Genomic DNA, 24,008 nt, shown 5'->3' on the forward strand with positions numbered 1-24,008 from the left:
GGCCCCACAGGCATCACGGGGCCCCGTCTTCCCCAGAGGGAGCAGCCCTGTCTCCTCCCCAGCTGGAGTGAGGACTGAGCCCAGCTGCCTCACTGCCTCCCCGACGGCCCAGGCTCCCCACCCCTGGGGCCGCCCCAGCTCCACAGTGCACAGGGTGGGCTCCCCTCCCCCGGGGCCACCCCAGCTCCGCAGTGCACAGGGTGGGCTCCCTCCCCTGGGGCCGCCCCAGCTCCCTCCCTCCCCAGAGGCCAGCGGCCGACACCCACGGCTTCAGGCTGAAGAGGTCCCGGAAGCCAGCCCCGCCGGCATCTTTGTTCCTGTGCTTCTCCGCGGTCAGCTTCTCCTTGGTCCAGGTCATCTGCACCTTGTCTGGCGTCGGCGGGGCCTGGGCCCTGGAGGCTGCGGTGTGGGATGCCGTGTTCCTGTCGTGGATCAGCTGGGCCTGGGGGGGCGGGGCTTGGTGTGAGCGGCGGCCACGGGGGCCAGGCCGCCCCACAGATCCGAGACGGCTGAGCAGTGCACAACTGACCCAGCCCTGCTCCTGTACCGGCTCGTCCCACCTCCCCCTGCCCCAGGGCTCCATGTGGGCACCAAGGGGACACTGGCACTGGGCAGTTCCCGCTGGACATGGCCCAGGCCACCCCTCCCCTGCCTGCCAGCACAGGAACACCTCAGGTGCTCCCAGGTCCAGCCCTGTCCAAGGAGAGGCCAGCGTCCACCCTCTGCCCCCGGGGCGTCACCCAGGCCACCACTGCCTGGGCCCCCACTGCGGAAGTGTAAAAGGGGAGACAGCTGTGCCCGTGGCAGGAGGCCCGCGGCCCCCACGGAATCAGCAGGTGGTGGGCACTGCAGGGCCCCCAGACGGACTTCCCGCCCTGCCTGACCCGCCTAAGCTCACGCACCGCACGGACTGCGGAGCCCCGGGCAAACCCAAGGCCCAGAGCGGATGCCGAGTGCTGCGTGACCATGGCAAAAGCGGCATGCCTTCAGCGCCCCCCCAGCCACTGTGCACACACAGGAGCCGTCAGTCTGCACGCACCCTGGCTGGGCACAGCCCCTCACGGCGACACCAGGGACAGCGGGCTTAAGCCAGTGCCACACGGGGAATGCTTCGTGCCTGGACAGCCGTCTGTGGGACCACCGCCCCACCCGCCCGCACGCCTGGGCCGCTCACCCCCCGCCCGCCCGCTTGCACACGGGCTGCTCACCTCCCTCTCCCGCCTGCACGCCTGGGCTGTTCACCTCTCTCCGGCCCGCGGCTCACCTCCCTCTCCCGCCCGCACCCCGGCCGCTCACCTCCCTCTCCTGCCCGCTCACCTCCCTCTCCCGCCCGCACCCCGGCCGCTCACCTCCCTCTCCTGCCCGCTCACCTCCCTCTCCCGCCCGCACCCCGGCCGCTCACCTCCCTCTCCCGCTCGCCCTTGGTGAGCTGCATCTGCTTCAGCATCTGGGACCTCTGCTCCATCAGCAGCGTCTTCTCGTAGGTGAAGGCGGAGATGTCGTTCTCCACCTGGAGCCCCAGAGCCAGCATCAGGCGCTGCCGCCACCCGGGGCCTCGGCTCCCCTGCCCGGGCAGCCCCGAGCCTGTGGGCGGCACTGCAACCCCGGCTGACCAAGCGACCCTGGGCTGGGGTGCCGGTGCCCCAGCGACAGGCGTGGTCTGCTCCTCAGGCCACCCCTCCCCACCTGAGGCTACGGCCACGTGGAAGCCACGTGGAGACCACACAGGGCGGCAGGGTCTTCAGCGCTGGCCACACGGGGACCAGAGTCCTGTCCACAGCAGAGGGGTGGCCAGCTGGCCTGGGCTCCCGGGGCCAGGAGGCTGTGCTGGTGCCCCAGGCACTGGACGCCAAGCACGCGTGTGGTGGAGACGCCCAGCAAACTTCGTGGCCCGAGTTGCAAACCGAGAACCGGCGTCCACGGCTCTGCCCTCAGCAGGGCGGGGGAGCGGGTGCCTCGGCAGCTTCTGCCAGCCCGCGTCTCCCCCCAGCCGCACACCCGAGAACGTCCCGGGCACCCAGACAGCGGCAGCAGGCGCGACTCGACCCCACAGCCCGAGCGGCCGCGGTGCCAGCCCCACGCCGGCCACGCACCATCTCCACCACCTCCACCTCGGCGCTGATGCGCAGGTGGTACAAGAACATCTGCAGGTCCTTCTTCATCTGCACGCTGTTGTCGTCCACCTGCGCCACCGTGAAGATGCGCATCCGGCACTTGCGCCACACCTGGCGGGCGGGGGCGGGGCGTCAGCTCGGCGCGTGGCCCCGCCCCGCGGCCCGCCCCCCCGCCCCGTGGCCCGCCCCCCCGCCGGAGGCCCCGCCCCCGCCCGAGGCCCCGCCCCGCGGTCCGCCCCCGCCGGAGGCCCCGCCCCGTGGCCCGCCCCCCGCCGGAGGCCCCGCCCCGTGGCCCGCCCCCGCCGGAGGCCCCGCCCCCGCCCCGCGGTCCGCCCCCCCCGAGGCCCGCCCCGTGGCCCGCCCCCGCCGAGGCCCGCCCCCGCCGGAGGCCCCGCCCCCGCCGAGGCCCCGCCCGCACCTTGTGCTGCCGCAGCAGGAAGGGCAGCAGCATGAGCATGCCGCCGTCGTGCACCACCCACCACACGTCGATGCTGCCCTCGCCGAAGCGCTCCTGGTTCTGCGGGAACGCGTCGATGTTCTTGGCCACCAGCAGGGCCTGCTGCGCCGCGGTGGTGTCGCGGACCGTGTCTGCGGGGAGAGGCGGCGCCGGCGGCCACCGGTCACCTTTCCGGCCGCGCGCGCTCCCAGGGCCCGCGCCCGGCCGCCGGCCACACGCACCGACGAAGTACTTCCAGGAGTAGGGGCTGTCGGGCTGCTTCCAGGCCTCGGGCCAGGCCATGAGCACCGTGTTGTGCTTCATGCCGCCCAGGCCGGCCGCCTGGATCAGGTGCGAGCAGCCGTCGCGCAGGCTGGAGGAGACCACCAGCTGGCAGAACCCCTTCATCTTCTCCGCCCCCATCAGCGCCCGGATGTTCTGCGGCAGACAGCGGGGTCAGGGCCGGGCACTCGGCGGGGGTGTGTGCACAGGAGACACACAGGGACAGCACAGCAGGTGCACCTGCCTCTGGCCCCTGAGTGGGGGAGCCGCCCCCAGGGCCAGGAAGGGCAGGAGGAGGGGCCTGTCCTGTCCCTGGGTCTGTTCCCCCACACTCCCAGACCCAGGCCCGCGGCCTCCCGCGTGGGGCCGGGACGAGCCCCACCTCCTCGGCCCGCTGCGCCTCCACGTGCTTGTCCAGGTAGGTGCCCTCCAGCACGGAGCCCACGATGGTCAGGCCCTTGCCAGCCTTCAGCTGGGAGGTGAAGGACAGCAGGCGCGGGTGCGTCACGCCCTGCTCGGCGTCCAGGGTCAGCATCACCAGCACCTGCGGCCTGGGCAGCAGGGCCACGCGGTCAGCACGGTGGCCATGGGGGCTGCTGGGGGCCAGGCCCCGCCCCTGGACCGAGGCTTCCCCAGGGGGCGCTGAACGCGGGCAGGGACAGGGCCCAGCCGCTCACCTCCAGTTCTTGGTGTGGGGCGGGCCGTGCTCCACGCGCAGGAGGGCGTAGCGGGCGGCGTTCAGCGACAGGCCCCTGATGCCATCACCCCACTCCTTCTCGGCCCTGGGGGACGGCAGGGAACCACTCACCCCGCAGCTCGGGCACTGCCCTGGAGCCCAGGGCCTTCTCCACCTCAGGGAGGATTGCCGAGCGGCCACGCTGGGGTGGGCAGCTGTGCGGAACAGGGTCACCGTGTGGACAGGGCACAGGGCCAGCCAGTGCCCCTGGGAGAAAGTGCACTGCGCGCAGAGGGGAGCTGGGGGCTCCGGGCTGCCCTGAGCTCCTGGCCGGGGCACACCTACGGGGCTCCGGGCTGCCCTGAGCTCCTGGCCGGGGCGGCAGGGGCTCACCCGCGGTACTCGATGTACTTATAGATGCAGCCGGCGATGAGCATGGCGAACAGTGCGTAGTACCAGGAGCAGATGAACATGAGGGCGAGGCATAGGCTCATGCCCAGGAAGGACAGGGTCCTGTGGGGGCCACAGGGGCTCTCGGCACGCAGGAAGGACCCCGTGGGCCACACGGAGACCCTGCACGTCCAGGGCACACCTGGACACAGGCCAAGGACCTGGCCAGGCGGGGCCTCCCCAGTGGTAGTACCGCCCCCTGCCCCGCCCCCTGCCCCATGGAGGATGGGGTGGGGCCACCCCAGTGGTAGTACCGCCCCTTGCCCCGCCCCTTACCCCACAGAGGATGGGCACCCCTCCCCAGTGGTAGTACTGCCCCTTGCCCCGCCCCTCACCAGTGGTAGTACCGCCCCCTGCCCCGCCCCCTGCCCCATGGAGGATGGGGTGGGGCCACCCCAGTGGTAGTACCGCCCCTTGCCCCGCCCCTTACCCCACAGAGGATGGGCACCCCTCCCCAGTGGTAGTACTGCCCCTTGCCCCGCCCCTCACCAGTGGTAGTACCGCCCTTTGCCCCGCCCCTCACCAGTGGTAATACTTGAAGCGCGGGCGCCAGTTGGGGGTGCGCAGCAGGGTCTGCACGGCGCAGGCCAGGTTCACGAACATGTAGCACATGAGGAAGAACCTGTGGACAGAGCGGGGCCACACCCCGAGCTGGCGCGCCTGGCCAACCCTCCCCCCCCCCCGCGCCGCCCCCTCCCCATCTGCTCGTGCCTCACGTCCAGCCCTGCCCTCAGCCCTCAGCCCTGGCGCCCCGCGCCCTCTCACATGGACAGGATGGGCGCCACGCTGTCCAGGGAGGCGATGAGGATGCCGGTCTCACAGATGAGGGCCGTGAGCAGCAGGGCCCACGTGGGCTCCCCGTTGGCCTTCCCGTGGCCAAACACCTGCAGGAGGACAGGAAGGGGCGACGGGGCGGGGCGGGGCTGCACCATGGGCTGGCCCACGCCCAGGTGGCTCTACAGGGCCTGCACCGGGCCGGGCCCCAGCCACCGTCGGCCCCACTCCCACTCAGCCTGCACGAGAGCCCGGGCCCCTCCCCGTCTGTGGCAGGCTGCCACCGCAGGTCCTGTGCCGTCCTGAGGACAGCCCTGAACGCGACCTCCCTGCAGGCACTGGAGCTGCCCAGGGCTCCAGGCACAGCACCCAGGGCAGGGCCAGGCCACATGGCCCCATCCGCTCAGCACGGCCCACCACCTTGGTGCCCATGCAGAGGAGGGGACAGTGACCGAGAGCAGATGGTGGCATGTGGACCAGCTCCCCAAAGGCACCAGGCGGCCTCAGGAGACTCTAAAGGCCAGTCTTGGGGGTGGGAGCGGCAGGAGGCCACCCTGGGGGCAGCAGAAGTTTCTGGAAAGCCACCCTCACCACCAAGGTCATAAGGCTCGTCTAGCTAGCTCCCTACAACGCAGATCCAGGGAAGAATGTTCAAGCTGGGGGTGGGGGGCAGGGCGCAGGAGAGGCCCTTCCTGTAGACCCGCCCACCGGCCTCCATGTTCTGCCAGGGTCAGGGAGCTGGGACCCAGCCTGCGCCCCAAGGAACCAGACTGAGGCCTGGGGTACTGAGCCCGGGCCGCTGTGGGCCCCCGAGAACCGAGTCGGGCAAACAGGAAGTGCCCGGGCAGACGTCGGAGCCCTAGGCGGGGACATCAGAGGGGATGCTGAGCTGGCCCAGCCTGACCGGACTCTTGTACATGAGGACACATTGGACAGAGGCCGCGGGGGGCCCAGCCCTGTCCTCGCCGCTTCTGCTGGAGCCCTGGACCTGGCGCCTCCCCAGGGCCACGGGACCATGACGCCCGCCCGAGACTCGGGCCTCACGGCCACGCCTCCCTCTCCCGGTCAACCCAGAAGGCCTTGCACAGCAGCCGCAGGGACCCCGGGTCTGGAGGCAGCACACAGGTGTCCACTGTCTTCGTTCCCCTGGGGACGCTCACGGGCCTGGCCCCGGCCTCTCTGGAAGGGCGGGGGGGCTCACCTGCAGGAAGGGCACGATACCGTCGCGGGCGATGGCCTGCAGCAGGCGCGGCGCCCCGGTGAGGCTCTGCAGCCCCGCGCCGCAGGTGGAGAAGAAGGAGCCGATGACGATGACCCAGGGGGACGGCCAGGCCAGCATGCCGATGACCAAGTTCCCCTGCAGGGCCTCCCCGAACCTGCGGGTGGGCACGCGCGGGGGTCAGCGCCACCGCCGAGAGACAGGGACGGTGAAGGCACCAGACTGGACCCTGGCCTGGGATCACCGCCTCACCCGAGGCCCTCTCTGGGGTCTGTGCAGCGGGGAGGAGGACTGCCCCTGCCCAGGGTCCTGCTCCCCTAGTTTGCTCTCGGCCCAGCCCAGGCCACGGTGGCTCTGAGGGAAGGGCGGTGTCCCGGGGCCTGTGGGCAAAACTGCCCCCCACTGGGACCCCCGCTGCGTCTCCACCCAGAGGCAGCCCAGGAGGTCTGCCGAGGTCCCAACCTTGCCCCACTGCACCCCTGCAGCCTGCCCAGCCCCACTGGGGTCAGCATTTGTCAACGTCACTCCCCGGCTCCCAGCTCGGGCCGGATGGGCGGCAGGGGTCAGCCCACCCCCCAGTAGAGTCCACTAGTCTTCCTCAGGGCGGGCGGGGTGCGGGCAGGGTGAGGGCCGGACGCACTTGTCCCGCAGGACCACGCCTTCGATGCAGGCGCCGAACAGCACGATGCACGAGAGGTCTGGGGCTCCGTCAAGGAAGTGGCCCCAGAGCAGGGGGGCGGGGTGGGGACGCAGCCACCTGGGTGTACGGGTGTGTGGGTGTGCATGTGTGTGGTATGGGTATGGGGGCGCAGCCATCAGTGGGGGTCAGGGGTGGGGATGGGAGTGCAGCACCCGCACCAGCAGGGTTCTCCCCACCCCACGCCCACCTGTGGGGTCCCCAGGGCGCTGTCCTCTGGTTGCCCGGCTGCACCGGCCGTGCTGACACCAGGCAGGGTCGCACCCAGGGTCTCGGGGGCGACAGTGTGGCAGCTCACGCGTGCTGCCCCTATCGCCGGCTCCGGGGGGAGGGTAGCCGGGGCCCAGCCTCGGCCGTCCAAGGATACAGATGAATGACGTCGTCACGATGGCCAGGATGGTGCCCGTGGGGATGGACTTCTGTGCGTCCTTGAGGTCCCCGGACCGGTTGGAGCCCGCCATGATGCCTGCAGACACACGGGCGGCGTCACGGCACGGCGCCCTGGCCGAGGCCCCCCCACCAGGCCGGAGCTGGAGGCCGCTCACCGGTCACGGAGGGGAAGTAGATGCCGACCAGCACGGTGAAGTAGGTCGTGATGTCCGACAGCACGTAGGGCAGCCCGCTGGCCCGGCCGTCCTCGGGCGTGGGCACCGAGGCCACGCCCTTCTTCTCCACGAACGCCCCCCTGTCTGAGTACGAGCTCCACAGGTTATCTGCAGGGGGAGGGGACCTTCTGTCAGGGAGGTGCGGGCGAGTGCCAGGCTGCCTCACCTGCTGGAGGCCTTGGGGGTGGACCCTGGCCTGGCCTGCAGACACCCCCACACACACTCCCCACGACCCCAACCCCTGGGCATGGCGCTGAGGGGACCCAGGCCACACCTGGAAACCCTCCTTCCCGTAACGTCGGCCGTGTCGGGTGGGGAAGAGACCCCTGCCCGCTCATCACTTCCTGTACCCAGCAGGTCCCAGCCCGGCATGCGGCCCTTCAGGGAAGGGGCCCCCAAAACACTTCTACGGCTCTGGGGAGCCCTCAGGCTGTCTACAGCTGCTGGGAAGGGGACCCCGGGACTCGGCTGGGCCAGAGGCGCTAGGGCCGCAGGGGAAGCTGGATGGCTGGGCGCCCTGCACCCCCCGGCTCACCCAGGGCCGTGGGGAAGCCTGGTGGCTGGGCGCCCTGCACCCCCGGCTCACCCAGGTCCCCGGGGAAGCCCGGTGGCTGGGCGCCCTGCACCCCCGGCTCACCCAGGAGCACGCCGCTGGCCACACCGGGGATGCCTTGGATCTCGGTGACGTTGTTCTGGGCAAAGTACTCGCTGCAGGCGGTGTCGAGGCTGGAGCCATTGCAGAAGAGGCCCCAGAGCGCAGTGGTGGCCGTGCCGTTGCTGACCGCGCGCACCTTGGCACAGGTGTCGAAGCTGCGCCTCGCCAGCGTGCGGTTCCCGAGGAGGCAGACCCTGGTGCGACAGGGGCCTGAGCCCTGCGGAAGCTCCCGGCTCTGACCCAGGCACCAGGGAGGCCACTGCCCCAGGGCCCCTCCCCACGGGCTCCTGAGGGGCTACCAGCCCGGGGACCCAGCTGCTCCTTGGACTGGCTCTGGGGGTGGTGGGCACCACGCCCCGGACGGCAAACGTCGCCCTGTGTGCTCACCGACCACCGCCCCCAAGCAGAGGTGTGGGCACCCGGGAGCAGCTTCTGCGAGTGCCCAGGACCTCCCCCAGGTCTCCTGTCCTTCTGGGCGTGCCCAGACTGCCTCACACCCTGCTTCTCAGGACAAGGCCAGGGTGGCCTGGAAGGGGCGGGACCCGGTGGGACCCACCCTCGGCCCCTGTGTCTGGCCCAGAGAGAGGGGTGTGTGAGAGGCCCACAGGGACTCACGGGATGTCCGGGGGGTCGAAGGCGGTCTTGATGACGCCAGCGTAGATGGCCAGGATGGACAGCACGACGCAGGCCAGGAAGACCAGGGCCAGCTTGTTCACGTACTTGACCCCCACGAAGACCACCACGGCCATGAGGGCCAGTGTGCAGGAGCCGTACACCCTCATGTTGTGCAGCAGGGCGGCCGCCTCGTCCTCGGGGGTCTCGGCCTGGAACACGGCTGCTCCCGGGGAGATGTACGTCTGCGAGGAGAGGGGCCGCGTCCAGGGGGCCGCCACCCCAGCCTCGACCACCCCGCGGCCTTCTGCTGCCCAAGAAAGCAAGCCCATGGCCGAGGCCACTGGACACGGGGACTGCGGCCTCCCCCCGGGGCACCCCAGGAGGGGCGCCTGCCACCCCTGAGCACCACCCCACCCCTGGGACGCGTGCAGAGCCACAGGGTGGGGGCCCTCGGGCGTGCATGGCGTCCGCGCAGTGCTCACCAGGAAAATCTCAATGGTGCCCAGGATGTACATGGCACCTGCGAAGGTGGTGCCCAGGTAGAAGCAGAGGCCCACGGCCCCTCCGAACTCAGGCCCCAGCGAGCGGGAGATCATGTAGTAGGAGCCGCCAGCTGCCAACAAGACGGGCGTCAGACCTCGCAGGCAGACCTGCGGGCTCCCGGGGCCATGACCCCCGTGGAACCCTGGCAGCAGCTCGCGGCTTCCACACTGAGCCGCACCTCGGGGGACACGCCACGCTCCTGCGCCGGCAGGAAGGGAAGAGAACGGAAGAGAACAGAGGCCCAGAGACGGCCGGAGGGCCCCCAGCCCCAGGCGGCCCCCTCCCTGCAACAGGTCTGGGTGTTTTCCATGTCAGGCGTGACACCCAGCGTGTTCACCAGAAACACAGGGCCGGCGCTGTGGCGCAGCAGGTTAAAGCCCTGGCCTGAAGCACCAGCATCCCATATGGGCGCCAGTTCAAGTCCCGGCTGCTCCACTTCCCATCCAGCTCTCTGCTATGGCCTGGGAAAGCAGTGGAGGATGGTTCAAGTCTTTGGGCCCCTGCACCCACGTGGGAGACCTGGAGGAAGCTCCTGGCTCCTGGCTTTGGACTGGCGCAGCTCTGGCCATTGCAGCCATTTGGGGAGTGAACCAGCGGATGGAGGACCTCTCTCTCTCCCTCTCCCCCCAACCCCCTTGCTGTAACTTTCAAATAAATCAATAAATAAATCTTGTTAGAAAAGAAAGGCCCGTCTGGCCCCGGGGATCTGTGCGGTGACTGCAATGGCCCTGGACGCTGCCGGGCAGGGCGCCGGGGCATCTGGGAGCCTCCCGGGGTGCCCCGCCTTTCTGAGCAGCAACTTCCAAGGCTGCCGCCGGCACATGACCTCCCCCGCTGAGCCTGTGGGACGGGCGCTACCCAGGCCCCAGCTGGGGCCGAGCAGAGCCCGGGCTGAGGGCGTGAGCTGTCAGTCACCAGGGCTCTGCTGCTGATGAACCACTGACCAGGAACCACATCAGGGCCTCCCCATTCCACAGGCAAAAACCCGGGCGAGGGCACAGCATCCTCCCAGCTCCCAGCCAGGGGCAAGGCGGGGACCACAGAGCCCCCTGGGAGCCACGGCTGCCCCCCCCCAGGGCCTGGACACGATCCCGCGCTATGGGCCTCCGTCTGATCTTTGGGGTGACACACGGGAAACTAGAACTCAGAACCGAAAGGAGGCATCCAGCGGCCGTGAGAAACGCCCGCGCCTCCAGGCAGGGGCGCAGGCACAGGGGACAGGAGCAGCTCCCAGCTTCCCTTAGCCCTCCCCGCGGCCCTGCGGGACAGCCAGCAGGGGGCGCAGGACCTCCTGCTGCCGAGGCAGGAGACCCAGGCCTCTGGGGGGTGCCGCTCTGCCTCCGAGCAGCCCTGGGAGCCTGGGGTGGCCATCGGCGCCCCTCACCTGGGACGACGCCGTTGGTGGCGATGGCGCTCATGGAGACGGCCGTCAGCATCGTCTGCAAAGGCACGGGCAGTGTTCCAGAAACTTCCCTGGGGGGCCAGGCCTCGGGGCTGCTCCCTGGACCCCGGCTGTTGGACTCAAAGGAGCTGCTGAGGGGGCAGGAACGCCCGGCTCCGGCTCTGAGTCCTGCCCCCCACCCCACTGTGCCCCTACAGACCCAAAGAGAGCGAAGACAGGAGTCCCCCCCACCCCGGGTCCCGGGGAGCGTCTGGCTACCCGCCCTCTGTCCAGGAAGGCCTGTGTGGCCACACAGCCAGGGGCTGGGGCAGGGTCTCCGCCCATCTGCACTGTCTGGATTCCTCCCAGACAGAAGGCCTCAGGGAACAGCCGGTCACGGAGTGGGGCACAGAACCCAGGGCAGTCAAGACCAGAGGCCGGGGTCAGCCCAGGCCAGGCTCCGCCACCCCGACCCCGTTCTGCACGAGGGGACCCTGTGGCCTTGTGCGGGCCCGGGGCCTGCTGCACGTCCGCGCCCCTCGGCCACCTGGGACAGCGCCCTGGGCCCACTCACGCAGGTGCAGCACATGGACACGATGAGGAAGGACTCCAGGACGCCGGCCGCGCCCACGATCCAGGTCAGGCGCAGGAAGAGGATGACACCCAGGATGTTCTGCAGGCAGGGCAGGTAGACGCCGATGAAGGTGCCCATGCACGGGGCCTGCGGGCACAGGCGGCCAGACCGGCTCAGAGCGCACGTCCAGGGCCCCCGGACACCCGGCGCACAGGTGGCCAGACCAGCTCAGAGCACGCGCATCCAGGGCCCAGGGCCCCCGGACACCCGGGGCACAGGTGGCCAGACCGGCTCAGAGCGCACGTCCAGGGCCCAGGGCCCCCGGACACCCGGGGCACAGGTGGCCAGACCGGCTCAGAGTGCGCATCCAGGGCCCAGGGCCTCCGGACACCCGGGGCACAGGTGGCCAGGGCCGGCTCAGAGCACACGTCCGGGGCCCAGGACCTCCCGGACACCCGGGGCATAGGTGGCCAGACCGGCTCAGAGTGCACGTCCAGGGCCCAGGGCCCCCAGACACCCGGGGCACGGCGTGTCCAGGGCCCAGTTCCCTCGGACACCCGGGGCATAGGTAGCCAGACTGGCTCAGAGCACGCGCATCCAGGGCCCAGGGTCCCCGGACACCTGGAGCACGGCGTGTCCAGGGCCGGCTCAGAGCACGCGCGTTCAGGGCCCAGGACCTCCCAGGACCTCCCAGGTACACCCAGGGCACAGCATGTCACAGGGCCCAGGACCCCCAGCACACCCAGGACACGGGTCCTCAGAGGGGCCGAGGGCAGCAGGGGAGGGGAGACAGTCCAGCACCTCACAGGACGACACAGCACTGGCTCAGCACCAACCCCAGGGAAACCTGCAGTATCCCAGCCCCCGCAGAGAGGCCCCCAGAGGCAGGGGACTGGGGTGAGGGAGGCAGGGGCTGGGGTGAGGGAGGATGGGGCCTGGGGTGAGGGAGGCGGGGGCTGGGGTGAGGGAGGATGGGGCCTGGGGTGAGAGAGGCGGGGGCTGGGGTGAGGGAGGCAGGGCCTGGAGGGTGGGGCCTGGGGTGAGGAAGGCAGGGCCTGGGGTGAGGGAGGGTGGGGCCTGGGGTGAGGGAGACAGGGAACTGGGGTGAGGGAGGCAGGGGTTGGGGTGAGGGAGGCAGCGGTTGGGGTGAGGGAGGCTGGGGGCTGGGGTGAGGGGCAGGGGACTGGGGGAGGTGGGGCTGGGGCGAGGGAGGCCACAGGCTCAGGAGGTGCCCCTACCAGGGGCAGCTGGATGCCCCTCCTAGAGTGCATGTCCTCCCACACATGGGGCTGGCTGACTCCCACACAGGGGGCCCGGCTCCCACACACAGGGCTCAGCTGCCACACACAGAGCTCAGCTCCTGCACATGGGGCCGGCTGACTCCCACACACAGGGCCTGGCTCCCACACACAGAGCCCGGCTCCCACACATGGGGCCTGACCTGGCTCCCACACACAGAGCCCGGCTCCCACACATGGGGCTGGCTGACTCCCACATCAGGGCCTGGCTCCCACATACAGAGCCTGGCTCCCACACATGAGGCCTGACCTGGCTCCCACACACAGAGCTCAGCTCCCACACAAAAGCCACATACGTGGCCTGGCCACCTCCCACACATGTCTGCTGAGGGTCACCACAGGTGCCCACATGGCTTTGGCATGGCCACAGAGGCACAGAGCCGCCGTGACCGGGCTGGGAGCCAGGCTCCAGGCCTGACGCGGGTGAGTGGTGTGCACCGTCCAGCTGGACCCCGGGCCCAGCCTCGGCAGCGAGGTGGGTTCTGGGAGCACCGGGCCAGGCCCCTCCCGGCTGCATGGAGTTGGTTTCCTTGTTGACTCAGAAAATCCCCAACCTGCAGCTTCCCGGAGACGGAGGTGCAGGGAGGAGGCGTGAGGCTGTGCGCAGTGTCCGACGCACAGGGCAGCCCAGGGCTCTCGGGAAAGGCCCACGACCAGCCTCCCGTTCCTGTCGGCCACGGACCAGGCGACAGGGTCCCCGGCAGCAACAGGACCCCCAGGCCCCTGCCTCAAAGCCGAGGCCTGATGGCATGGAGTCGGCCATGTGCAGACATGGTGTGCGTGGAAGGGGACGCGGGAGCAGGGACCACGCCGCCAAGGCCGCGTCCCGGACCCCCAGAGGGGCGGTGGGGGGGGCGCACCTTGGACTCGCGCGGCCGGCTGTCCTCGGCCTCCTCGTGGTCCACCACGCCCTGGCTCAGGTTGGTGTAGTTGGCCAGCTTGTTGAGCAGCGAGGACACCATGGGGTTGCTGTCCATCTCCTCCTGCGGGCAGGAACCGGTCACCGCCCACCCAGGCTCCCCCAGGCCAGGCCGCTCTGAACGGAGCCGGCGGGGCCCCCACACACCTGTGGGTGGACCTGGAGCCAGAGGCAGGGGCTCCAGGCTGGGCAACGGGAGCAGGGCCGGAGCTGGGGCAGGCGGGCGGGCTCCAAGGGGCTGGCCATGCCCGGAGCTGGGGCGGGCGGGCGGGCTCCAGGGGGCTGGCCATGCCCGGAGCTGGGGCGGGCGGGCGGGCTCCAGGGGGCTGGCCATGCCCGGAGCTGGGGCAGGCGGGCGGGCTCCAGGGGGCTGGCCATGCCCGGAGCTGGGGCAGGTGGGCAGGCGGGCGGGCTCCAGGGGGCCGGCCATGCCCGGTGCTGGGGCAGGTGGGCAGGCGGGCGGGCTCCAGGGGGCCGGCCAGGCCCAGAGCTGGGGCAGGCAGGCGGGCTCCAGGGGGCCGGCCATGCCCGGAGCTGGGGCAGGTGGGTGGGCTCCAGGGGGCTGGCCATGCCCGGAGCTGGGGCAGGAGGGCTCCAAGGGGCCGGCCATGCCCGGAGCTGGGGCAGGCGGGCAGGCTCCAGGGGGCCGGCCATGCCCGGAGCTGGGGCAGGCGGGCGGGCTCCAGGGGGCTGGCCATGCCCGGAGCTGGGGCAGGCAGGCGGGCTCCAAGGGGCTTGCTAGGGCCGAGCGTCCACAGACGCAGAGCTGCAGGTCAGGGGTCCCCGGCGTCCAGTCCCGAGGGCGGCCCACGGCCCGGGGCCCTGTGGGGATGGCTGCTCCTGCACTGCCCAGGTCCAGGCCCCTGCCTGGGCCCACCTGCATCCCACCCGGCTCCCTGCTAACATGGAAGGCAGCAGGGACGGCTCGTGCGAGGGGCCCGACCGCTCTACTTCGTAAGTAAACACGCACTTAGAGAGAGCCCGGGGAGGAAGCCAGGTACCTCGAAGAGGGCCATGTTCTTGCCCTCCAGCAGGCTGTCGCCGTCCGCGGCCGCGCTGCCGATGAACGGGCTGTTCTCCCGCGCGTTCCCATCGCCTGCAGGGACAGGGGGCTCAGCTCCAGCCGCCCAGGGCCTTGGGGCTCAATGTGGGCCGTGCCCCAGGGTGCGGCCCCCAGGGGGCATGGGGTGGGGTGGGTACAGCCCGTGCCCCAGGGTGCGGCCCCCAGGGGGCATGGGGTGGGGTGGGTACAGCCCGTGCCCCAGGGTGCGGCCCCCAGGGGGCATGGGGTGGGGTGGGTACAGCCCGCCCGTGCCCCGGGGTGCGGCCCCCAGGGGGCATGGGGTGGGGTGGGTACAGCCCGCCCGTGCCCCGGGGTGCGGCCCCCAGGGGGCATGGGGTGGGGTGGGTACAGCCCGCCCGTGCCCCGGGGTGCGGCCCCCAGGGGGCATGGGGTGGGGTGGGTACAGCCCGTGCCCTGGGGTGCGGCCCCCAGGGGGCATGGGGTGGGGTGGGTACAGCCCTTTTCCCCCTCCTGAGGGAGGTGAGATGGCACCAGGCCAGCAGCGGTGCCGCCGTCCTCACAAACGGCCTGTCACAGCCACCAAGTGTGTTCCAAGCACACGCTCCCTGTGAGCCGCCAGCCAGGCTGTGGAGGACGCTGCCACGTCAGAGCCACGCCTGCCACGGCCATGGGGGGGCACTGCCACATCAGAGCTGCATACACTGTGACTGTGGGAGATGCTGGCACGTCAGGGCCACACCTGCCACGGCCGTGGGGGGGGCAGTGCCACGTCAGAGCCACGTCTGCCATGGCCGTGGGTGGACACTGCCACGTCAGAGCCACACTTGCCGTGGCTGTAGGGATGTGGCCATGTCAGCGCTGCAGGCACGGTGGCTGTGAGGGACGCCCCATCAGAGCCACGCTCAGAGCCCGGGAGACTCGCTCCACTCCATGGCGGGGATAGCGCCACCTTGCGGACCAGCTTCCCTGGGCCACATCCCACAGGGGAGGGCCTGGTTCCAGTCCTGGCTCCACGGCCCGTCCTGCAGTCGCGCCTGGGAGAAGCAGCAATGGCTGTGCACCCCGTGGGAGACCCGCGTGGAGCTCCAGGCTTCAGCCTGGCCCGGCCCTGGCTGCTGTGCGCGTGCCAGGAGCTAAGACAGCAGGAAAAGACACCTCGCAAATAAAATGAAAATGAATTCTCTGACGGTTCCCTCTCGCAGTCACCCTGAGAGTGGGCCAGTGCCCAGGGCTGGAAACAAGGAGGGTCCCAGGGGAGGGGGGCCTGGGGACACGGCCCCCACCTTCAGGGAGCTGCAAGGACAGGGGGTGCGGCGGCAGGGCAGCAGCCGGGTGCCCAGAGCCAGCGGGGTGGCGCCCACAGTGCAAAGTGACCCCTGCTGACCGCAGTGACCCCAGCAGGCAGGGCCCCAACTCCAGCCCAGCCTCCTCTCTGCCAGGTCCAGGCCCCGGCCACTCCCACACCTGGGGAGGCTGGCCACACACCAGGCCGCAGGGACACACAGCAGCCACCACTCTGTCCCGTCCGGTGCCCCGAGGGGTCACGGTGTTTTGGCACAGGGCAGGCAGGGCAGCGGGGTCCACGGGAGCTGATCCACCGCTCTCACTTTGAAGGGACCTGAGTTGGTGTCGGGGGTGGGCTACGTCCCCCTGGGATCGCCCACACTGCTGGGCTGTCACTTCTGGGTCAGAACCTGAAACAGCAGAAAATGCAACCAGAGACCGGGCCCTGCCTGAAGGAGACGCAAGCCCACATTCCGGCCGGCCGCCCAGACAGCTCCGGGCACGGACAGCCAGGCCGGCTGCCCTGATGATGGCCTTGGCGCCGGCTCTGCGGGCGCCTCCCCCACTGCTCAGCTGCAGCTCAGCAGGTGAGCAACGTGACAGCCCCAGGGCCCAGGGACAAGGTCACAGGTCCTCGCTGACGCCGCCCGCCCCACCCGAGATGGCCTGGCCCAGCCCCAGGTCACGAACTTGAATAGTCCCGGCTCTCAGGGCCGGGTCACAGAGGGACGAGGTGTCCAGCCCTGAATTCAGTACCACAGGTCCCCACCCAGGGTCCAGCCTGTGCACTCCAACCCTGAGCAGACCCCCACGTCTCGGAGCAGCTCCTCACCCCCAACCCTCCGCCCAGACCCCCTCGGGCCCTGCCCACCCCCTCCTCCACAGCAGGGGACGGTGCCTGCCCTGGCTCAGCCCACACCCCCGGCCTGGGCTCAGAGACACACCTGAGTCCCGAGCAGGGTGGCGCCCTCCCATGATGACCGTGGCCAGCTCAGTGCCCCACGGGAGCCCTGACTGTAGAGACACAGAGACTGACAGATCTTCTGCCTGCTGGCCACTCTCCAAATGGCCACAACAGCCCGGCCTGGGCCAGGCTGAAGCCAGGAGCCAGGAGCTCCATCAGGGTCCCCTCGTGGGTGGCAGGGCCAGGTACTTCAGGCATCACTGCCGCCTCCCAGCGCAGCTGGAACTGGGAGAGGCAGCCGGGAATGGAACCCAGGCCCTCGGCCCCAGGAGGCGCCCTGACCACGGGCTGAACGCCCGTCCACAGGTCCAGCACCCAGCTCTGCACTCAGACCAGGGGGCATGGCCGTGCTCACAACCACAGGATGGCACAGGGCGGCCAGCACATCATCAACACGGGGCAGGGACTTGGCTCGGGCAGCATGGCCAGGGCAGGCACAGCAAGTGCCCCCCAGAGGCTCATGGCGACAGCACGGCCACTGGCCACAGGGTCCCTGGCCGCGGCTCCCAAGGCAGCTCCTGGCAACTGCTCTCCCTCACCCCCCAGCAGCTATTCTGTGTCAGGACCCCTCAAACCTCAGCCCCTGGTGGCCACACAGCTCAGGGGCCCCTCAGCTAGGCCAGAGAGGCTGCCCCAGCCATCCCTGCCCCCCAGAATCAGGTCCTGTCCCACATCCAGGCCAGGGCCCCCCGAACACTGATGGCTCAGAATTGTGGCTTCTGGGGCAGGGGTTCTGCCCGAGCAGCAGGCGTCCGTGGGGACTGCACCCCGGGCTGTGGCCCCTCAGACTGCTGGCTGACCTGCCCCACACCACCCTGCCCACAGGTTTCTCTCTCTCTGTGCTTTTCAAATAAGCATAAAAATCTTTGGAAAGAAGACACACAGAGGCGGAGGGGACACATGGACACGGGAAACAAGTGAACTACAAACCGGGACGTGGCCGCCCGCAGGAGGGAGGGGAGCTGCCTGCACACGGAGTCCTGTGCCCAGGGACTGAGAGTCGTGCCCCACCCACAGCGTCTTCCCGCTGCACCTGCTCACACCCCAGGGCCCACGTCCAGGACAAAGGACGGCACAGAGGCAGGGGCACCGTGGGCCGGCCGGGAATGGGAGCCATCGCTGGACGTGGGCCCCTGACTCAAGTACACAGACATGTGCCTGTCACCCACAACATGCGTGCACACACACACACAGTGACCCAACTCCATCACACACACACACAAAGACACAGACACAAACACGCAGTGACCTGACTCCATCACACATGCACACACACACACAGTGACCCAACTCCATAACACACACACACAGTGACCTGGCTCCATCACACACACACACACACACACACAGTGACCTGGCTCCATCACACACACACACACAAAGACACAGACACAAACACGCAGTGACCTGACTCCATCACACATGCACACACACACACAGTGACCTGGCTCCATCACACACACACACAGTGACCTGGCTCCATCACACACACACGCACACACACACAGTGACCTGGCTCCATCACACGCACACACACACAGTGACCTGGCTCCATCACACTCACACACACACACAGTGACCCAACTCCATAACACACACACACACAGTGACCTGGCTCCATCACACACACACAGTGACCTGGCTCCATCACACACACACACACACGCAGTGACCTGGCTCCATCACACACACACACACACAGTGACCTGGCTCCATCACACACACACGCACACACACACTCACACACACACAGTGACCCAGCTCCATCACACACACACACAGTGACCCGGCTCCATCACACACACACACACACACACAGTGACCTGACTCCATCACACTCACACGCACACACACACACAGTGACCTGGCTCCATCACACACACACACACACAGTGACCTGGCTCCATCACACACACACACACAGTGACCTGGCTCCATCACACGCACACACACACAGTGACCTGGCTCCATCACACTCACACACACAGTGACCTGGCTCCATCACACACACACACACACACACAGTGACCTGGCTCCATCACACGCACACACACACAGTGACCTGGCTCCATCACACACACACACACAGTGACCTGGCTCCATCACATGCACACGCACACACACACAGTGACCTGGCTCCATCACACACACACACACAGTGACCTGGCTCCATCACACTCACACACACACACACTCGGTGATTCACTCTGTCCCGGGCCTCACAGCAGCCTCACCCTGAGCTGAGCGGCGAGCATACCGCCCCCTTCCTGTAGGAGGCAAGGCTGGGCCTGGGCAGGGTGTGATGGTGGACCCCCATGAGGACACTCGGCCCGGTGGGCCTGGACCAGAACCTCGGGCTGGGGGCCGGGGGAGGCAGGGTACTGCCGAGGTTCCGGTCACCCGGGCAGCGTTCTGAGCTGGCCAGGGGCACTGTGGCCATCACGGGACGGAGGCATCACCCGGGCGCCACCCACAAACCGTTCTAGCCTGGCTGCCACAGCCACCAGGCAAATCCCAACCCGGGGAGGCCCACCAAACAGCCAGCCCCACCCTGAGCCTGGGGTTGAGGACGTGGCCGGCGCCGTGACAGCTGAGTGAGGTCCTGATCCCGGTCACACTGCAGGGCTCACACGTCCCACGTCCCGAGGGCATCGCGCCTGCCCCCTCCTCCCAGACGGTCCAGAGAACGTGGGTGCAGCCAAGCGCCGTGGCAGAGGCAAAGCCACCGCCTGTGACCACGGCATCCCACAGGCGCCAGTTCCAGTCCTAGCCACTCCACTTCCGATCCAATCAGCTCTCTGCTATGGCCTAGGAAAGCAGGGAGGATGGCCCAAATGCTCGGGCCCTGCGCCCGCATGGGAGACCCGGAGGAAGCTCCTGGCTCCTGGCTTCAGCCTGGCCCAGCCTCGGTCACTGCGGCCATCTGGGGAGTGTCCCAGAGGATGGAAGACCTCTCTCTCTCCCTCTGCCTTTCAAATATTTTTTTAAAAGAAAGCAGGGTGTGAGGAGCGGGGGCAGAAGACAGAGACAGACAGACAGCGACACGGGGAGGGGGTGCAGGCCAGGAGAGGAGCAGGTGGAAATTCTGCTATTTTCCTGCAACTTTTCTCAGTCTGAATTTACACCAAAATCAGCGCAAATTCATTCAAATCGAAGGGAATCTCCAGAAGCCCTGTGAGGGAGGCCTGTGGCCCCTGGTTGACCGCCGCGGACACGGGCAGGCTCCCCTGGCTCCAGCCCCTCACGGCAGGGAAGCGGCTGCTGGGCCCGGCCCTCACGCGGCTGGGAGCCCGTGCAGGGGGCCGCAGCGCCAGGGCAGGCAATGCTCACAGGAGCTGCTTCCCAGTGGGACGTCGAGTGGGCACCACGCGGCGATGTGGGCGTGGGCTGGCGAGCTCCCCCCGCTGCCCGGGCAGCCGCAAGGGCAGGGCCTGAGACACACGGGGGCCGAGGGCCATGCACCCCACGGCAGCTGCCGCGCCCCTGCCTTCTCATGCCGCTGCCCATCAGACACGCATGCAGAGTGCAGGGCCAGACACCCCACCCCCGGGGTGGCAGCAGAGCCCACGCCACCTCGGGCCGGTTCTCCAAGCAGGAGCAGCGGAGCCTACGGCCAGCACGCCCTGCTGTCCCTGGGCCCCGACCACCCTCACAGTGCCTGCTCATATCAGCCGGGCCCGGGCGGGCAAGAGGGATACTCAGACCTGCTGGGCAAGGAGCCGAGACCACGAGAAGCCCATGGCCAGCAACCGGGAACCTCCGTCACAGCAGAACCACGGGGCACTCGGGGACGACCGGCAAACCCACGGGCACCCGGGAAGGACCGGGCACCTCCATCACAGCAAACCCACGGGCGCTCGGGGACGACCGGCAAACCCACGGGCACCCGGGAAGGACCGGGCACCTCCATCACAGCAAACCCACGGGCGCTCGGGGACGACCGGCAAACCCACGGGCGCTCGGGAAGGACCGGGCACCTCTGTCACAGCAAACCCACGGGCGCTCGGGGACGACCGGCAAACCCACGGGCACCCGGGAAGGACCGGGCACCTCCATCACAGCAAACCCACGGGCGCTCGGGGACGACCGGCAAACCCACGGGCACCCGGGAAGGACCGGGCACCTCCATCACAGCAAACCCACGGGCGCTCGGGGACGACCGGCAAACCCACGGGCACCCGGGAAGGACCGGGCACCTCTGTCACAGCAAACCCACGGGGCACCCGGGAAGGACCGGGCACCTCTGTCACAGCAAACCCACGGGGCACCCGGGAAGGACCGGGCACCTCCGTCACAGCAAACCCACGGGCGCTCGGGGACGACCGGCAAACCCACAGGGCACCCGGGAAGGACCGGGCACCTCCGTCACAGCAAACCCACGGGGCACCCGGGAAGGACCGGGCACCTCCGTCACAGCAAACCCACGGGCGCTCGGGGACGACCGGGGCCTGCTCCCACGGCTCAGTGCTCTTCCACAGGCGGAAGCCCCAGCGCCTCCCGGTCCCTGCAGGACTCACCTGGGGCGGGGTGTCCCTCCCCCTCGGCATGGGCGCTCATGGGGACGGCGGAGCCTGGGGTGCAGCTGTCAGGAGTGGGGCAGCCTCGGCCGGCAGCCCCCGGGGCGCTGGCCACTGTGGGCCTGGACGGCCTCTGCAGGGAGGCGGGACGACAGCAGGATCGGGTGTCCTTGGGCGGGATGAGCCAGCACAGCGGTGGGAGGGGCCAGGGCCGGACGCAAGGCTGCAGCCGCCGGGACCGCCAGGGCCACACAGCGCCTCCGGTGCCCACGCGTGGGTCGGGCGGTGTGTCACGGCTATGGCCCCAGGGCTGACGGAGCGCAGGTCCACCCACGTGCTACAGCCACTGCCCCGGGGCCAGGTGCACGGTGGAGCAGCGCCCCTCACGGCCCCACCCCAGCTCTGCTGCCCACGGCAACCCAGCGCCATCAGGCCAGCAGCTCACGGCTCTGCTCCCACGGCCCCCAGGACTACACGGAGCGGGGTCTGAGCAGGTCGGGAGGGCCGGCGCCGCCGTCAGAACACAGACAGAACCCAGAAGTCACCGCAGCTGGGGCCACAGGGGACTCACGTGGGCCTCGGCGTGGGACTTGGTGTGGGAGCACCGTCCGTGGACCCTGAGGCCAGGCTCCCACTGTTCTGCCACACACGGCCACTTTCCCTAAGTGATGGCCTCATGACCTCTAAAAGGCCTGGTCAGGGGACTCCCAGCACGGCTGCACCCACGGCCCCAGCCCCTCCACTGCCCCATACACAGCCCGGGAATGCCCAGGGCTGGGGCCTGCGCCCCCAGCAAAGTGGCCGTCCAAAGACGGCGGCCGGCCTGAGCAGGACAAAGCAGCCAGGACCGGGCGGGGGCCGACCGGGACCAAGCACCGGCCAGGGACCTGCACGCCGACACCCCAACAACAGAGGTAGCACTAGACAACCCCACCCGCAGCTCACCCCGAAACAACTGACCCGGCCCCCAGGGCCGTCCAGCGCGTCGGACAGACAGTCTGAGACACCGTCCCCACCAAGAGCAGCCGAGGCCCGTGCAGGTCCCGGGGCCCTGGAGCGACTCCCACCCAGGCAAGCAGTGGCTGCGGCCCAGGCTCCGTCCGTGCCAACCTCTCCCCTGCCCCGCCTCCCGCCCCTCCTCATGGCTTCCCCTCCAGGAGTGAAGGGGCCCGGGGGCCACAATGCTGGCAGGTGGGCAGGGACCTGGGAGAGGCGCCGGAGCCCTGCCCACAAGGGCAGCAACACCCACGGAGCCTGGAGGACCGGCCGAAGACCTCGCCTGGTCCTCCCAGCTGTCCATCGTGAGTGACCCGAGGGCAGGGTGGGCTACGGCCCCGGCCTGCAGCCCTGCCTGAGGTGCCTCCGGGCACACGGTGGCCACCCCCCACCCTGTGCTCAGCTCTGCCGTGGCCAAGGCTGTACCTGTGCAGGAAGTGGCCACCTGCTGAGTTCTGACAGCCGTGAGCCCTGTGAGGGCCAACGCCCAGGACCCCTGCCTCCCGCCCCTGCGAAGACCCCAGGGTCAGCCTTGGTCTCACTGCAGACACAGCCTCCATCACCCCCAACCTGCTGAGCTCCGACAGCCGTGAGCCCTGTGAGGGCCAACGCCCAGGACCCCTGCCTCCCGCCCCTGCGAAGACCCCAGGGTCAGCCTTGGTCTCACTGCAGACACAGCCTCCATCACCCCCAACCTGCTGAGCTCCGACAGCCGTGAGCCCTGTGAGGGCCAACGCCCAGGACCCCTGCCTCCCGCCCCTGCGAAGACCCCAGGGTCAGCCTTGGTCTCACTGCAGACACAGCCTCCATCACCCCCAACCTGAGCGGGGCATGGGCCCCTGCCTCTCCCCCACGCCTTCCTGGGGGAGGGGTGAACTTAGGGTTAGAGCCCCCTCCTTGTCCAGCTGAGCCAGCCAGCGGGAGGGGCGGGACACAGGTGGCCAAGAGCAGAGCCAGTCCCACCTGGTGGCCTCCCTGGAGGTGAGGGCGCCCCCCAGAGCCCCTCCCGGCCACCAGGGCCCTGAAGTGAGGTCTGGAATTCAGGCCCCAGGCCCAGCCCTCCACAAGGTGCAGCTGGGTGTGAGGACACCCAGACCCCACCCCCTGAGACCAGGGCCCCCCAGGGCAGAGCTGAGGGCAGCATGTGCCCAGCCCCACCGCGACCCCACAGCCAGGGCCGCCTCGTACCCCAGGGCCCTCTTCCAGGAGAGAGCACTCCAGGAAGGCACCGCCCTGCAGGTGAGGGGCGGGGCCCCCTTTCCCCTGGTCCTCGCGCTCCCCAGCCCCTGCAACTTACACACTCATGTGCTCAGGCCAGGCACACAGTCTCATAAGTTCAGTTGTGCACACAGCATCACACGTGTGCACACACGTGCTGTCACACTCGTGTACTCATGCCACAGTCGTGCACACAGCATCACAAACACGCACACACACGTGCACACACGTGCACACTCACACGCTTGTACCAGACGCGAGCCAGGGCAGGAGGCTTCAGGACCCTCTTCTGACTGCCCCCTCTGCCACGGCTCAGGGGCAGAGCAGCACCCCCACCAGGGCAGGGCTGCAGGAAGGGGTCCCCGTGACCCAGGACCCCTGGGCAGCCCCGCTGGGAGGAGGCAGGGCAGGCAGGTGGAGGGCAGGCCCCTCCCCCGCAGCCAGTGCGGCTGAGCCATCCCGGGGGCCTCCCGGGGGGCCGGCTCCATTACAGCCCCATCCCGGCTGCGGCCAGGATCCTGCTCCGTGGAAGAGGAAACCCAAGAGCCGCTCTCATCTGCTCTCCACTCGATCCCTCCCCAGTGACCAGGGAAGCCGCTCCCCGCCGCCTGCAGAGCCCAGGCCGCCCCACTGGCGCCAGCGGCCCACAGAGGGAGCTCCGAGAGGTCACGGCCACCTCTGCATGGGGACACTCAGGGTCATTGACCACCTCACAGCCCCCGATACGGGGACACCCTGGAGCAGAGGCCCAGGCCACCACCCACCCA

General features: G+C 69.5%; 1 protein-coding gene across 3 annotated transcripts in view; it reads right to left on the reverse strand.

Moving 5' to 3' along the window:
* SLC12A7 (solute carrier family 12 member 7) overlaps window positions 1-24,008 on the reverse strand; it is a 32,438-nt gene that overhangs the window by 4,128 nt on the left and 4,302 nt on the right. For 2 of the 3 annotated variants that reach the window (XM_062211703.1, XM_062211705.1), the window contains exons 2-22: window positions 14,240-14,334; window positions 13,180-13,302; window positions 11,022-11,168; window positions 10,451-10,505; window positions 9,006-9,136; window positions 8,524-8,765; window positions 7,891-8,102; window positions 7,194-7,361; window positions 7,016-7,114; window positions 6,592-6,649; window positions 5,934-6,108; window positions 4,724-4,842; window positions 4,482-4,580; window positions 3,902-4,021; window positions 3,510-3,614; window positions 3,215-3,383; window positions 2,793-2,988; window positions 2,533-2,702; window positions 2,094-2,225; window positions 1,403-1,510; window positions 267-442 (exon numbers count right to left, since the gene is read on the reverse strand). In XM_062211703.1, the coding sequence (XP_062067687.1) occupies window positions 267-442; window positions 1,403-1,510; window positions 2,094-2,225; window positions 2,533-2,702; window positions 2,793-2,988; window positions 3,215-3,383; window positions 3,510-3,614; window positions 3,902-4,021; window positions 4,482-4,580; window positions 4,724-4,842; window positions 5,934-6,108; window positions 6,592-6,649; window positions 7,016-7,114; window positions 7,194-7,361; window positions 7,891-8,102; window positions 8,524-8,765; window positions 9,006-9,136; window positions 10,451-10,505; window positions 11,022-11,168; window positions 13,180-13,302; window positions 14,240-14,334 (2,899 nt within the window). The remainder of the gene's footprint in view (window positions 1-266; window positions 443-1,402; window positions 1,511-2,093; window positions 2,226-2,532; window positions 2,703-2,792; window positions 2,989-3,214; window positions 3,384-3,509; window positions 3,615-3,901; window positions 4,022-4,481; window positions 4,581-4,723; window positions 4,843-5,933; window positions 6,109-6,591; window positions 6,650-7,015; window positions 7,115-7,193; window positions 7,362-7,890; window positions 8,103-8,523; window positions 8,766-9,005; window positions 9,137-10,450; window positions 10,506-11,021; window positions 11,169-13,179; window positions 13,303-14,239; window positions 14,335-24,008) is intronic. The other variant, XM_062211704.1, reaches the window with a different exon arrangement.

Source organism: Lepus europaeus, chromosome 15, assembly GCF_033115175.1.
Source record: "Lepus europaeus isolate LE1 chromosome 15, mLepTim1.pri, whole genome shotgun sequence".
NCBI classification, from domain to species: Eukaryota; Metazoa; Chordata; class Mammalia; order Lagomorpha; family Leporidae; genus Lepus; species Lepus europaeus.